The following is a 15,859-nucleotide window of genomic DNA, read 5'->3' on the forward strand; positions in this document are numbered from 1 at the left end:
GCTGAGGTGAGTTGGAGGCATGCAGCAGCCAATCTGAGCCAGTATCCCGCTCAGCTTTGGTCCTAGAAGCATCACCTTCAGTAGCTTGGCCTTCTTCCCCAGAGACAGGCAGACCTTGTAGACTGCCCCCAAGAATTCAGGGACAACCAAAAGCGGAATAAACCCCGACATCTTATCCTGGCCAGAAGCAAGCCGTCTGGGGTTAATGTATGCATTTCTGGAAAATGCAGTATTCTCTTTTGAGAGGAAGATGTTTTTTGGTGGGGGAAAGGTCCTAACACAAGGCCAAAACAAACCCCACAAACAACGACCCGAACCCACACGAACAAGAGAAGCACGGCATTTTGCTGACGTCAGCCTAATGCAAAGCACGCTGACCGATTTTTTTTTCTTCTGGTTGTGCAGCTAGCTTTTGCACATATCACAAAAGGGCAAAATGAGCTTGGGAACCTTTCAAGCAGAGAACAGCTGCAAACCAGCCAGAAAGTTAAACATAACCCAGTCTTTTGTGTATACTCCAGGTTAGCTGTTACGGTTCCTCAGGGAGTGGACCCCGCCAGTGTTGCGGATGGCTGTGTAGATGAAAATCTGTATTCATGTCCTGAGTACACATTTGCTTTCAAGGATTATTTAAAAATCTTATTAGCTTAACATACAATTCAGAAGTGGAGCCTATGTACATAGCAGGTAGTGTGAGCTAGATTTGTGACACCCCCCTATGTCTTTCATATTTTTGCTTGGTGGATGATGCTTGGCACTGTAAGCATTGAGGCTCAGATGGACAGGGATTCTGGCACTTAGGAGCCAAGGAATACTGAGTGTTATAGCTTGGATGGAAAAGTATTCTGGCAATCTGGAGCCAAGGTATCTCACAGTAAGTGTGGCATCTTACAGCTCTGCTCCAGGAAAAGGCCTCCCCAGTGTAACAGCTCTGTTGGGGCAGGGGAGGGCTTCCCTGGCGAAGTTGTTACAGTTTGGCTCAGGTCTCCCCCCAGATGTCCCCTCCCTCCTCTGATCAGCTAGGGGAAGTGTTATAGCCCTGCTCCACTCTGGTTCATGTGAAAAGTTGTTATTTCTCTCCTCCCCTCCATTCCAGCGAAGAAAGGTCTCAACCAAACCTCATTCAGGAGACTTATTGTGAGGGAAGAATCTAGGAGAGTGGCTGTCTCTGCCAGGGTGGAAGAGGACAGCAGCAAACCGAACAGGCACAGCATTTATATAGAGATTCTTAGGGGCGGTGTTTTTCCAGGGACTGGTTGGTTTTCTGCTCAGGGATTGGTTGGTTTTCTGCATAGTTGGTCAGGGGCAGATTTGGCTCTGGTTTCAGGGCATAAGTGTTCCCCCCCCCCACTGGCCCTTTTTAGCTTTTTGACTCCAATTTCAGGGCCAGGACATATTTTTTTCACTGGCTCTGATTCTATGGCCAAAGTGTGTTTCTTCGGCACTGGTTTCAGGGTCAGAGTGCATTTCTCCGGCACTGGTTTCAGGGTCAGAGTGTGTTTCTTCGGCACTGGTTTCAGGGTCAGGGTGCGTTTCTTTGGTTCTGGTTTCAGGGTCAGAGTGCGTTTCTCCGGCACTGGTTTCAGGGTCAGAGTGTGTTTCTTTGGCCCTGGTCAGGGTGTGTTTCTGTGGCTAGCCCTTTTCCCCACTCCAGGCACACCACCGCTTCTTGGAGTGGTCATTGATGGGGAATTATGCCAGTGGGGTTCAGAGCTGCCCCCTTCAAATATTTTACTTTGGTATAACTGAGGATTGTTAAGACAGGCGTTTGAAAATGACAGCAAGGTCACTCCTACCACCCATGCCATTTTCTCCCAAAGCAGGTCATAAAACTTACAAAGGATGCTCCGAGTCACTACCCCCAGTAGGCCTCCTGTGGGAGGGGGCTTTCTTGTCTCTGATGATAGAGGGAAACTAAGGAGAAACCAAGCAGATGGCATAGCTGCCAGCAGCTTGTCACAATTTGATCATATTTTTTGCCCTGTCATGTTTCTCCACAACCATCCATTTGCCCTCAGACTTAGCATTGAAACATTTAGGCTTTAGCCTTGTGTGGTGGTGTGTGTCTGTAATCCAAGCCTTGGGGAGTGGGCTATGTGAGTTTCTATGTCAAAAACGTAACTAAAACCACTTATATACATGAATATTGTTAGGGTTCATTGTGTTGTGAATTTTGGGTCTTCGCCACTTTATGGAGCTTCCCATGTGATATAAAAGTTAGATCTGTCTATTTTTCTCTTGTTATTTTGATTTTGTCACAGAAGCGTTGGCCCTGATCAGTTGATGGGAAGGTGTTGTGTCCCCTGTGGTTTGCCTAGGATAAACTGGAGGCATGCTCTTTCAGTGCCCTTTGTGTTTGTGCCTCTCCATCTGGATGCCTCACCAGAAAGGATGAAGAGAGCCACAGAGCCACAAAAGGACCCCCCTTTCCATCAGCAGCTAGCATCTCTCTGACCCTCTGCTTTTTCTGTTTTTGGTGGGGGGGGTTTGAGACAGGGTTTCACTGTGTAGCCTTGGATGTCGTGGAACTAGCTCTGTGGACCAAGCTGACCTTAAAATTAAGGAGCTCCACCTACCTCTGACTCCTGAGTGCTGATATTAAAGGCATGGGCCACCACCACCCAGCTAAGACTCACACTCTCAATGGACACCTGCACAGTGACAGTGACCACAGTGCCATCGAAGACAGGACAGGAAGAGACCACGCTCAGGATTTGGTTTGCAGTTGCTCTGGATCGACTGAGGACACGGTTTCTTTTTATTAAGTCATTTATGGACCATTTCAGTGGATGTGGCCCTGGAAAGCAGTGAATTGATCACAATACTGTCACAGCTCTCTCCGGAAGATCAGCTTCTCAGCCAGCAAGCACAAATGCCACAGGTAGTGTACAAGGAATTTGGCAGTACAGCTAGGTGTGGTTTTCTCCCTCTTTTTGTGATTACAACCCCCCCTAATAAATACACACGGATCGCACAGAAAAGAAGGGATACAAAAGCCTCAGAAGTGAGAAAGAAACAAACACGCCTTCCCAACACGGCAGGCTCAGAATGGTGGACGCATAACTCAAAGGCTCTGGGATGCTGTTCTCAGTGGCAACCAAAGAACCAGTATCCATTGCTTTCATTATACACATGTATTCCATACAGAGTCCATGAAGGGTTGAACAGCTGCAAAATTTCCGTGCAAGTCATGGCGGTTAAGGAGTACCAGGCAAATATCTGTGAGAACTGTCTATTGTTTGATTACTAGTGACTCTAATATTCAACCTACACATAGCAAACCTAATACTTTACATATGTAATGGTCCAGTTATTTCTTCTGCACCGAGAGACAGTGCCCACAGACACTTTCCCAGAAACCAATGGTGAAGTGTTACAAAAGCAAATCCAATTTTAGTCACGTGCTTGAAGATGAAAAGCACCCACTTAACAAGCCCATCTCCATCACCTTTGTACCACAGACGTTCACCTAAACAGGTGTTTAAGCCAGGCTGTCTCTGTTCTCCTTGTCAGTCTTTCCCCTGCAGCAGCATAGGCTGGTCATACTAGACCCCTCCTTTTCCCTCACTTGGCATGTGCCGGATTACAATTTAAATGCAAATCTCCAGGAGTCTCGTTATCCAACCTTGTGCACATTTGGTACAGTTGACTGTGCCGACCCTGCGAAGCTTAGTGGGAGGCTCATCTGTATTCTTAACACACGGACATCCTGACAGTAGACTCAAAAGAGCAATTCATCATTGGTGTGAAATTAAAGCCAGCGCCTAGGTTACAGAGGAATGGCATTCTCGGAGCACAGAAGCAAACTTCTACAAAGGCAGCGAGATAGGAATGTCTCTCCCTGTTGCCACTCACTGAGTCCCCCACGGCATTACATACTTGGAATAAGAAACCTCATTTTTGCAGGAATACAGCTTGCAGAGTGGAAAAAGACACATCCAAGGCGGTGCTACACACAGCAGGAAGACCATTTACACATATTCCGAACAAAACCGGCAAGAAAATGACCAACAGCGACTTACCAAACCCCCACAGCTCCAGAAGGCACACTTTTATTTATTTATTTATTTATTATTTATTGCAAAATCATCTTTCAAATATAAGGTTACTTTAAAATAATTCTTTGGTTAAAGTATAATTAAAATAAGAAGTAGAAAGTCTCCCAGGCCTTCACTAAGGGATAAAAAATAACCTCCTCTCTCAGCCATCAGATGGCCACTTAATCAGCCATTCAGATTGCATGAGTCTGAATGCAAAGGGAAAGACACACTTATCTGAATGCTATTGTCACCGTGAGGTGAAGCAAAGGGCTCCTCATGGCCAAGCATCGATGGTGAGGAGAGCCTGGGAAAAGGACAGCCCCCAGCGAGTGCGCGCACTAACATGCACCAATTATTCCAGTCGGCACTCAGAGGAAATTACAGGGACAAAGTCCTACCCAGGAAAAACACTGGAGCATGTGCACACTTGTGAAGATAGGTCACCGTTTAGACATGTAATGCCACAGTCAGCCCTTTCACTAATTTCTTTTCCCTTGGTGTATTTCAGGTATCAGACAGCTTTCCAACACTTACAAAAAGGGGGAAGGGCATGAACATTTTCTCTTGATTATTTTTTTCTGTCCTCTGCTCGACTCATTCTCAAATATCATGTGAGCTAATAAGCGTGAGCTGCAGATCAAAAAGAACTAGCCTCGACTCAGGGCCACTGCCAGCACAGAACTTCTGTATGCTTATGAAATGGGATGGTAGAGATGTTTCTTTACACACAGATTCAGGGTGATTCGAAGGATCACCCAGCTGGACCCCATGGTTAATTTTTGAAGTAGGCAAACGTGCAATGTTAACTGAGTACGGATCACCCAGCCAATGTGATAAGCAATTTGGTTAATTAAACTGTTCTGTACTCAAGAGTTTTCCACTTAAAGTTATCCAGAAACTTACTTCAGATCCTGCCCCCTCTGGCTCTGTCAGAATCACCCAGGACTCTGTCTATATTGGATTAAGGACAATGGAATGCGGCCCAATCAAAGTGCTTCATTTACCTAGACACTTAAAACTAAGACAACGAGAGAGAGAGAGAGAGAGAGAGAGAGAGAGAGAGAGAGAGAGAGAGAGAGAGAGAGAGAGAGAGAGAGAGAGAGAGCAAGCCTAGGAAGACCTGCTTTCACAGTCACTTCTTCAGAGTGTCAGGGAAATCTGATGATTTGCTGGGAGCACCCAATCTGGAGATGCAGTGGCGAATCATTTTGGATCTGAGTGAACGGTGGGTTCACTTCACTACAAATGCCAGAAGATGAGTGACAGGGACATTACAGTGGCTGCACTGTGACTTTCCCTTTGCGACTTCTAATCGGAGTCTTTCCTCCAAGATATTTTAAGGTTAAAACATAATTGATGTGTCACCATAGGGTTACATTCATGCTGGAAGCTGGGCCCATGTTCTTTCCATACTAGCAAAAAAAATCACAGCTTATTTATCAAAATGTAAAGCTGATGACATATATCTCTAAGTGTCTTACATGCCACACAGTGAACTATCTCATACCAGGCTTCTGTCTGTGGCCCTAGTGTCTATTCACACAATTAAATAGACATTGATAAGTGACGTTTTGGTTTGATTGTCATTTATTCTTTTTTTAAATACACACATTCTGTCTAAATACATGAAGCGGGTGTGATGGGAGTCCACAGAAAGGCTGTGTGACTCTCGACTCCCTTCCAGCAGCCCTACCTTCCATCCATCTTAAATTATCACAGAAAAGCAAACAAAGAGGACAGCATACGGAGCAGTGCGGTTGTGACGGCCGTCATTCAAGTCAGACCCCTGACTTCCTTAGACAACCGACAACTGGTTTACCTACAGATGCTCTGCTACAGTTGACACAGACTGCATGTGTACAACTCGACCATCAGTATAGCTTCTAGAAATATCCATATTGCACAGAAGGAGTTTCTTGCTGACCCAAAAAATGAATGGAACATCCATCCATCCAGATCTCAATCTCCTTAACTGCTTAACACAGTCTAGAGCCTGGGTGGACAGATCTTGATTCAAACTGGCTGAGAGATCTCACAGCTCACTGGGCTTGGCAGGGGTAATTTCAACTTGATTAATATTCTGCAAGTCTCCATACCTCCCATTCAATATGTCCTCCATTTTCTTTATTTCCCCCTGAGTATCTCAAAGTGCTTTGGAGAGCAAAAGTGCTTCTCTCCCCATTTCACAGACAGAAGCATGAAGGGCCAGGCTGCTCTGGAGATGAAGTGGTGGTTACCAGGGTGAATGCTGGGAGTCCTCAATCAGGTGCCTTGCACACTAGTGAATGGAGTCTGCTGGGGGTGGACTCTGTTCTATGACCCGAGGACTATTCTTATGGTTTCTAAGAACCATCAAAGCACTCCACAGCGTGGCTATGCCTAACTTGCAAATGGAGTACCAAAGACTATCCCATCCCCAGTTGGATTCGAGGCGCAGTCCTTCCCCTTGCATGTCTCCTGAGGGCGGGGGCAGCTCTCTGGGGAAGAGTGAGGCTCTTTAGCCATGCATAGCCTGAAGAAGGGTGGTAGTCTCGGCTGCAGCAGGTGCCCCAGCTTAGGAAGACAATTCTCCAAAGCCATGTTAGCTAGGCAAGTCAGAGAAGATGGGTTTTGTTTTCTCCTTCTGAATCGTGCCTTTCTCTCATTGACACAGTCTCACTGTAAGACCCCTAAGCGTGAAAAGAAATATGCTAAATGATTCTGAGCTGTCCACTTTGAATGCAGTATGGGTTTTCTCGCTGCTACTGAACATCTGAGGACTCATCTGCAAATAGGCCAATTCTTCCCACCGCTCAGGCAGCTTATTCTTGCAGCAAGGTTTCTCTCCAGTTGAAGCCCCCAGTGGGTCCATGGGTAAGGGGGAGGATAGGCGGGTCTGTCAGCTGCCATATTCCAGTTTCTCCCAATTCTTCACAGGAACAGAAGCCTAGGTATGGGATCTGAAGTCAGAGCAGCAAGGAAAGGGGAAAACAGAAGACCAAGAGTTAATGCCTTAACCTCTGTTGACACGAACACTCAAGTGTTTCCAGGACACACAGGCAGAACTGTAAAACCTTTCAAGTCAACAAACAGTCCTAAATGGACGGGACTGGTAAATCTAAGACAACAGTGCTAGTATTGATCAGCAGGATCTGGTCAATGGTAAGCACCCAGACTACATGATTACAGATTGCTGGCTAATAGTGAGGGAGACAAGAATAGAAGCACGCACAGTGCTAGCTTAACCACGGGTTGCATTCCCGATTCCAAGTGTCTGAAACTCTGACAGTTTCAAACCCTGGACATGTTTCCCCCTATATTTACACACCTACAATAAGGTTTAATTTATAAACTAGATACCATAAGACAAAAATCAATAATAAATAAAGCAGAACAGTTTTAACAATATACTATAATAGAAGTTATAAGAATGTGCTCACATTCCACCCTGTCAGTATCTTACTGTACAATATTGTATTTTCAGACTACAGTTGACCTCCGGGTTGGGGAGACTAGAGTAACGCAATTGTACCAAATTCCAAATTGCATATCAAGTTTAAAAGACATACCAAGGATTTCTCACATCATATTTGGGCACTATGGGAAAGAATATCCAGATTTTTTGAGTTAGGATCTCACGTAGTCCAGACTGGCCTTGAACTCATTATGCAGCTAAGGATGACCTTGAAATCCTGATCATCCAGAATGTATTTCCAAAGGACTGGGATTATAGACATATGCCACCACACCTAGCTGACTATTCAATTCAAAAAAATGCATCCCCTTTAACCCTGGCACTTAGGAGGCAGAGGCAGGCAGATCTCTGTGGGTTTGAGATCAGAGAGCTACTGGTATACAAAGTGAGTTCCAGGACAGTCAGGGCTACACAAAGTAACCCTGTCTCAAAACCACATAAATAAAAGAAAGACGGAAAAGAAAAACAAACCAAACGAGTCAGCATTGTTTTGTGGGGAGCACAGTCCATGTGCTTGTGACATTCAGAAAAGAAACCATGGGCTGTCACAGCAACTCGGAGCTTATTTTTGTGTTCTGTGTCCAAAGGCACAGCCATAAACAAGACAGCAACCTGCCTCCCCCCGCCCAAGTAGCTTACAGACTAATGGGATGGATGCATGCCTAAGGGAACATTCTTTTTTTAAATAAGGAAATTGTGATTGAGTGTGAACTAGGGTCTCTGTTCTCACTTGAAGAGGCGTGTGTGGGATGTGGCTGGTGGAAAATACAGGCAGAAGGAAGAATCCAGACCTGAGGGTAAGGTCAGTCTCCTGGGGCTTCTGTCCTGCCTTGTTCTAGCCTGGTTGTTCTCACAGGCTGCAGCCCCCTGGCCTGCCTGCTGGGCCCTCTCTTCAGGCTAAGATCTCGGCTGTATTCGAACTTGCATCTGCTTATTCCCTCATTACTCACAGTTCTTAGCTTCCTCCATAAAACCTTTCCTCTTACACAGTCCTAATCAAATACCCTACAGAGTTCCCCTGAACACATCTTGGCTGAGTGAATCAGTTAATGGATCTTCCCAGCTCAGCAGAAAATTCTGCTTCAGGGAAATTGGCTATCAGCCAGTCACTGATCAGTTAGAGAAACAGCAAAGTACCACCAGCCCCATAAATGCAAGAGTGAATTACCTTCCGGACCATTTGTACGAAGTCCTTGGAGTTCTGAGGGGACAGGCCTTGGAGTTGGCAGGTACAGGCTTCAAGGGAAGACGCATGGGCCACAATCAGAATGTTATTTCCTAGAAAATGAGAGATGCTCATTACCCTGACTGGTTCACTATATACTACATACACATATATTGAGATCACATTGCATTCTATAAATATGCATGATTAGTATATGCTAATTAAAATTTTAAAGAAATCTAGGGATAGAGTTCAGAGGTAAAACATTTCTAGCATACATAATGCCCTGGACACTGCAAATAAATCGGTGAATTTCGGGGAGAACAATCTACAAAAACACACCTCCTTTTCGAAAATGTTCATAATAGCATCGAATACCTTGCATGTCATAATAATGTCTAATATCTTCTACGATAGTTTAGAAAGAACTATGCAGTTGGATTTTCTTTTACTCTAGCCCCACATTGGAACGACAAAATGTATTTGTTTTTTTTTAAACTCTTTACTCTTTAGAGGGCCCTCTAGCCAGCTCCCAACAAATCACATGGAGTTTATTATTACTTATAAATGCCCTGCCTACACTTGGTTTCTAGCTAGCTTTTCTTAAATTATCCCTTCTATCTCTGGGCTTTTTACCTTTTCTTACTTTTGTATATCTTACTTTCAATCTTTGTAGCTGGTTGTGTGGCTGGGTGGTTAGCCCCTAGTGTCCTCTCCTTCTTTTTGCCCCTCCTTCTATTTATTGTGTGCCTGCTCTGCCTATATTTTCTCCTGCCTTGCTATTGTCCATCCAGCTCCTTATTAGACCATCAGGTGTTTTAGACAGGCAAACTAACACAGCTTCATAGAGTTAAACGAATGCTCCACAGCATAAGCAAATGTAATGATTTTAAAATAATATTCCACAACAGGACTAAAAGTTATTTCCCAAAAGAAAAAAGTAGATAGACATAATTATAGATTTATAGGAAGTTACACCCTCACACCCTACTGGAGTAAGGAGGGCTCATGTCCATGGTGGTTTACCATCAAAAACATGGAAACAGACATGGATACAATTCACAATTTGATTTCACCAGGCTCATCAGCACTGCTTTGTGTATGACCATATGGTTTTTGGTGATGCCCTCACATATATATCTTTGTGTAACTATCACCTCAACTGAGACACAAGCTTACCACTCTACAACTACAGGCTCCCTGAGCCAGCCCTCTAATACAATTTTACTCGTCACCACTGCAGATCTGTGAACATTTGAGACCCCATAGTTGAGAGCATGCCATGGTAGTGAATAGCCACACTGTGAGTAATAACCACAATGTGAGAATCATCCATCCTCAGTTGCCCATGACTACCCACTGTTAACATTTGCGTGTATGTAGTTGCAAGTTTTGCTCCCTGAGTATAAATACATTAACCTAAAGCTCATGGTGGGCAGTTGGTCCTACATGTCATCAAGTATTTGAGACCAGTCTCTAAGATGCAAACAGACTTGAGTGTTACCCAACACTACTCTTGGCTAATGACAGCAGCGACAAGGAATGCACTTCTGTGGGAGAGTCTGTGTGTAGATGTCCCCATCCTGGATCATTGAAGGTAAATGGTATTCTATTCTAGAAATCATAACTGGGCATCCTCTCCATAGGATACAAAATGACAAGCTACAACGCAGAGCCCAGCTTACTTAATGAAGTAATTCCATCCTGTGCAATACCTACCATGTTAGATTCTCCTAGAATATCACAAATTCAATGTGAAAGACTCTACAAGAGGGCCTGGAAACATTTTTATTTCCTATTAAGTTTGAAAAAGCAAATTCAAACATCCCAAACAGTTCATAAATCATGGAGAGATGTTCATATATTAATGGAGTCCTAAATCATGTCACCTACCTTTGCTTTTACATTCGCTTATTATCTCTTTCGTCACCTGGAAACTTCTACTGATGTAGGTATCATAGGATTCGGAAATCACCAATTTGCTGACTGGAATGTGAGGTCTACAATGGAAAAGTGAACAAAGGAAAGGAAACCTTTTGACATTCTGATCCTGAAATAAAGGAATGACATCACTAAATATTTCCAGATCTCTTGGAAGACGCATATTTTTGTTTATCCATTTCTCTGGAAAGGTAGGAGGTGCAGGGAAGAGAATCTCCATCAGGCAGACACTGAGGTCTAAAGGCTATAGCATCACTCATATTGACTCATTGGAAAAATTAGGCATTCAGTGAATGTCTTACCCACAGGGACACACTTAAGCAGACTGCATACTTTTCTTGACATTACTGGTCACTGAGGGTCCTAACAATCTGGCCAACAGGAAGCAAGGTGAAGACTGGCTCCCACTGTATAGACACCTGGAGTGCTCAAGCTTTCCTTGGCAGCTTTATTCACAATGAGCTGCAAAGAAACTGTCCATCTCCTTGTGAGCCTATGAAATTTCCACCAGCCACTGCTTTATCTCTGAGTCTTATTTTAAACCATGCATCCAGTACCATGAAAAGCCCAAGGGACATAAAGATGAATTCATTTCTCCATGTGAGACGTTTTCTGTGTGGACCAGGTGGGGAGACTATAAATGGAAACCATAACTGTGAGATACAATTTACAAAAGAATTTGATAGGAGATTCAAAGTATTCATCATGGTCACCAGTCACCAATGCCCATGGGGCCCACCTTGATCTGTTTCTGGTCCATGAGTATTTGTCTTATCTTTGTCCTGTGCCCTTTTCCATTTTCTTGTGTCTTTAATTGTTGAATGTGTGGTGCTTAGTGCAGGTGGTGTTGAGCTCTCAAAATACACATGGCATCTTCGTTATAATTTTAAAATCACTACTGTTAAAATTAGCATGAAAAATATTTACTGAGAGGCCCCATGCGTCAGGGCTCTCTGAAAGCTCACTGTCTGCGTTCTTCCAGTCGTCTGCCCAGCCACACTTGCATAATTCTAAGTCTCTAGGTGATAAAACCGACTTGAGGTGACACCTGACTTGCTCCAGTCTTCAGCTACTCTTAGAGCTGAGACTGAATCTGACTCTTGGATGTGCCCCGTGAACTGGACCTCTTACTCAAGACAACTTCCACTAGTGTTGTCTTCAAGGCCATCCATCATGGCTGGGTATTCTGGCACAAACCTGAACTTTTAACACTCATGGGGCTAAGGCAAGAGAACCCCCATGGAAGGTGAAGACCAGCCTGGATTACCTAGCAAATTGCTCTCTCAAACAACAGACCAAAGAAACAAACAACCAGTCAACCAACCAATCAAATAAACTATCAGTCAGCCAACCAATCAAACAAAACACCAAAAGCTGGCCCATTTGGTGCTCTTTCTTACTATCGGGAAAGCTAATACTGCTGTGTTCGGAGGAAACTTGCCTTTCCTAATCTTCACTCACCAGGCACACTTCTCCCAGGAGGAAGGGTCCTAATGTCCACCATCTGACTCTTCCCAAGGACACATAGAAACAAGTGTCACCACCACGTAAGGATGGACATCTTTGTGTTGGAATGAATTTCTCTTCCTGGCCTTCTCTGCCCACCCCCCCTCTGGTGCAATTCCACTGTGGTTGATATTATCTTGTCTCCCAAGAGCCCCCCTCTCTCCCTCACTCTGTAAACAAAAGGGCCACGTTCTATGGTCAGGGAGTCACTTTATAGGTGACACCACATTGCCATTTGAGATTTGTGTAAATGAAAGATGGGATCCTAGGACCTAGCTCTTCATCTGTTCTTGCCTTTGGCTTCTCTCTACATCTTGAAGGATGCCCTGATGTCCACGAGGTAGAGTCTAAGTTTCTCCTATAAGCAGGACCCTGCTAACCACACCTACAAGGCCCTGTATCGCCTTTAGAGCCAGGCCAGCTTCCAACCACTTACCACCCCTGGAACTTAAGTGCTCTCTGGTGGTTCTCCCAGCATTCTCCCATGGCTACCGTCTTCTCCAACCTACAGGTCCAATCCATAGTGCAGGCTTTGCCTTAAGCTTCATTCAAAACTCACCCCACTTGTCCCCACATCTATGACTCCTTCAGTCCTCTCTCCTCCCTAACCCTCCCTCTACAACCAAGTGTCAGGCCCTGTACCCTGCTCAGATGCCCTTTCCAGTCTATAGAATAATTTGTTTTTGTTTTTCTCTCTTGTATTCTTGGCCTAGCTCCCTAGCCAGCTTTTTATACACAGTCCACAGGCTGTTCTTGCTGCCTGTGGATGATGCCTAGCTGTGAGTCACTGGTCTGGCATGGTTCCCTCACTTAGCTTCCTGTTCTTCAATACTGTTCTGCATGATCCTTGTTGCAAGGATTCAAGACTCTTTTTTTAAATTAAAAATCATCTATCTATCTATCTATCTATCTATCTATCTATCCGTCTGCCCATCCATCCATCCATCCATCCATCATCTATTTATTTATTTAATGTGTGTGTGTGGTGGAGTATATACTCCTAATGCTGCAACCCTTGACTATAGTTCCTCATGTTCTGGTGACCTCCAACCCCAACGTTATTTTCATTGCTAGTTTTTAACCATACTTTTGCTATTGTTATGACTTGTAACATAAATATCTGTGTTGTCTGATGGCCTCAGGGGACCCATGTGAAAGGTCATTCAACCATAAAGGGGTCTCAGCCCACAAGTTGAGAATTGCTGACCTATTCATTTGGTGCCATTTATGACATAGGGGTTAACTATCATATTGCCTCCCTAATGCTTTGTTTTTGGTTTTCTCAACTTACTTTTGGGATTGGAGGCTTCCTATTCCCACTCAAAACTGACAGAAAATATTACACTGAGTTTTAAATGGACAATCAGGAACATATCTTGATCCAGCAATTCCCAGCATTCATCCTGCCTGCACAACTGGTGGCTGTGTGGCCTGGGTCCACATCTGGTGTGCAGTGAAGAGCTCAGTGAGAATGCACTTGCAGAACTTTGTAGGTCATCTTGGGAAATATCACAGAACACATACATGCATACTAAAGCCCAGCCACCCCGAGGTGACTTGGTTGGGGCTGGATGAAGAGAGGGGAGAGCTATTTTACTGATGTCAGCAGTAACCTGACTTATTTCCCAGCCAGAAAGGTGATGGCATCGGCACTGGAACAATATTCTACTGCCATTTCCCCCAAGGAAGAGGAAAACAGTGGCTAGAGAGAGGACATATCAACCTGTGAGGTATACTAGGGATGAGTCCATTTAATGCTATGTTTGAGGATGCTAACTCCCTTATGACAAGCACAGAGATGAGTGACTGGGCTACCTTAGCTCCTACACACAGAGTAGAAGGGGTTTGTAGAGACACACATTCTCTCCCATCTTGTCCAGGAACCCAATGGATCACTCGCAGTTAAAGTATTTGAAGGAGAGGCCAATAGAGAGTACAAGGAAGAAAGTTCTATGCAGACTGGCCCCTTTGCTAAAGTCTGCCCTAAGAAAGAGGAGTTTCATTTCTTACTGGAATGGTTGTGGTTACCTGTCTTTCCTCAAAGTGTTAGGGTGGTTTTTGAGATATTACCACTATATTATTATTATTGGTTAATTCTTTACCAGGAACGTGGATTGTTCACCTGGGGGGGCATTAAAAAATCCTAGCACAGAGTATAGTTCAATGGAAATAACAATAAAACAGGACTAGAATGGCTGCAAGGCAGAGCACACAGAACCTGAGACACAGAAAAATATTAATAGATGTTAATAGTAAGCCATTATTATTTCTATGAATGATAACAAACCATTTTACCATAGGCAAGCTATTTGAACTGTCATATACATAAACATGGCTTTCTGGACTGGGAACATAGCCCAGTAGAGTACTTACATGTGTGTGTATGTATGTGTTTGTGTGTGTGTGTGTGTGTGTGTGTGTGTATGGACACACACACCTTATTCACTTTCATTTTCCAAGATCATAGAAATAATAAATGAACACAGAAAGAAGAATTAAAAATTCAGTGGAAGCCAGAAACAGTGGCCCATGCCTGTAGTTACAGCCCTTGGGAGACATGCACACAGGAAAATCATGAGTTCCAGGTCAGCCTGGGCTACATAATGAGACCCTGTCTCAAAAGAATAAAAGAGCAAGTGATTTGGAAAATTTAAAGTAAAATAGAAGGTGACACACTGTCATTTCCTGCATCCACTGAGCTATTTTATCACCACCTTGTGCGTATGCCTAAAATACAAACTGGCTTTACTTTAACATTGAAGTAGATATAGTAAAGTTAGGAAATCTGAACACAAGATCGAGTGGGGTATGGATCATAATTTATGCTAACATTAAATACAAGGAAACACTAAGTGTTTCCCAGTTTTGTTTTCTAGAATCAAAGCTTGGTGTCTACCACTATGAACAACTCCTTGGAGGCCTTGTGAGGTCCATCATGTGCTTGATGAACATGGCGTGATAACAGTGCAGGACACAGGACCCTAGGAAGACAGCAAGTTAGAGGTTACCTGTAGGTTGTATCAACACTCAGGTTGGCTGCAGCTAACTCTGATGGAGGTATCCATGCCGGTAACGTGCTCCCAGCAACCCACTTTGTCCATTCAAATAAGCCCGGCTCGACCCGAATCTTCAAGAGATTGTCTTGTTGTAAGCCTTAGGGACGAAGTAAAATGAAGGAAGTCTCACTAATTGTCAGTGGAAAAAATGAACCACAGGACAAGCCATTACAAAATTTACAAGGCAGAGCAGGATGTACCGTGCCAGCTTCCAAAGGAGGGAAGCAGCCGAAAGTCCTACCCAGCTCTAATGTCTATAACAATGATGATAAGCATGGCAAGGTAACTCTAATGGTGTAGCAGTGGCCTGGTTACCATCAGCACTCTAAATGGACCTAAGACCTGCTCAATGAGAGGAAAATCATGCCTGGTATCAGAAACCTAGCCAACTACCGGGGGCTAGTGAAGTCATGGATCGGGAGAACCTGCAATCACCACTTTACTAAACCAGCACAACCCTCAACTACATTCTAAATATTCGTCCTTATACCCACAGACAAGTATAGCCCTCCCCCTTCATCAAGGAAACTTCACTTTGCAACAGATGGAACACATTGCAGAAGACCACAGCCAACCAAATGCAGAGCTGTGGAGCCCAGACCCAAAAGATATACCTACAGAACACTCCCATACCTAAGGCTCAGGTGAACATTGAGAAAGAGGAAGCAGAAAGACAGGGAGAAATGGGGATCAGGAA

General features: G+C 44.2%; 1 protein-coding gene across 1 annotated transcript in view; it reads right to left on the minus strand.

Annotated features, from left to right (window-relative positions):
- Nucleotides 1-2,713: 2,713 nt before the first annotated feature.
- The window catches only part of Ubash3b (ubiquitin associated and SH3 domain containing B), a 144,035-nt gene continuing 130,889 nt past the window's right edge, over nucleotides 2,714-15,859 (minus strand). The window contains exons 11-14 of the mRNA XM_005069401.4: nucleotides 15,115-15,259; nucleotides 10,553-10,659; nucleotides 8,663-8,772; nucleotides 2,714-6,979 (exon numbers count right to left, since the gene is read on the minus strand). Of these exons, the coding sequence (XP_005069458.2) occupies nucleotides 6,842-6,979; nucleotides 8,663-8,772; nucleotides 10,553-10,659; nucleotides 15,115-15,259 (500 nt within the window). The 3' untranslated portion in view covers nucleotides 2,714-6,841. The remainder of the gene's footprint in view (nucleotides 6,980-8,662; nucleotides 8,773-10,552; nucleotides 10,660-15,114; nucleotides 15,260-15,859) is intronic.

This window comes from Mesocricetus auratus, unplaced genomic scaffold, assembly GCF_017639785.1.
Source record: "Mesocricetus auratus isolate SY011 unplaced genomic scaffold, BCM_Maur_2.0 Super-Scaffold_100022, whole genome shotgun sequence".
Lineage (NCBI taxonomy): Eukaryota > Metazoa > Chordata > Mammalia > Rodentia > Cricetidae > Mesocricetus > Mesocricetus auratus.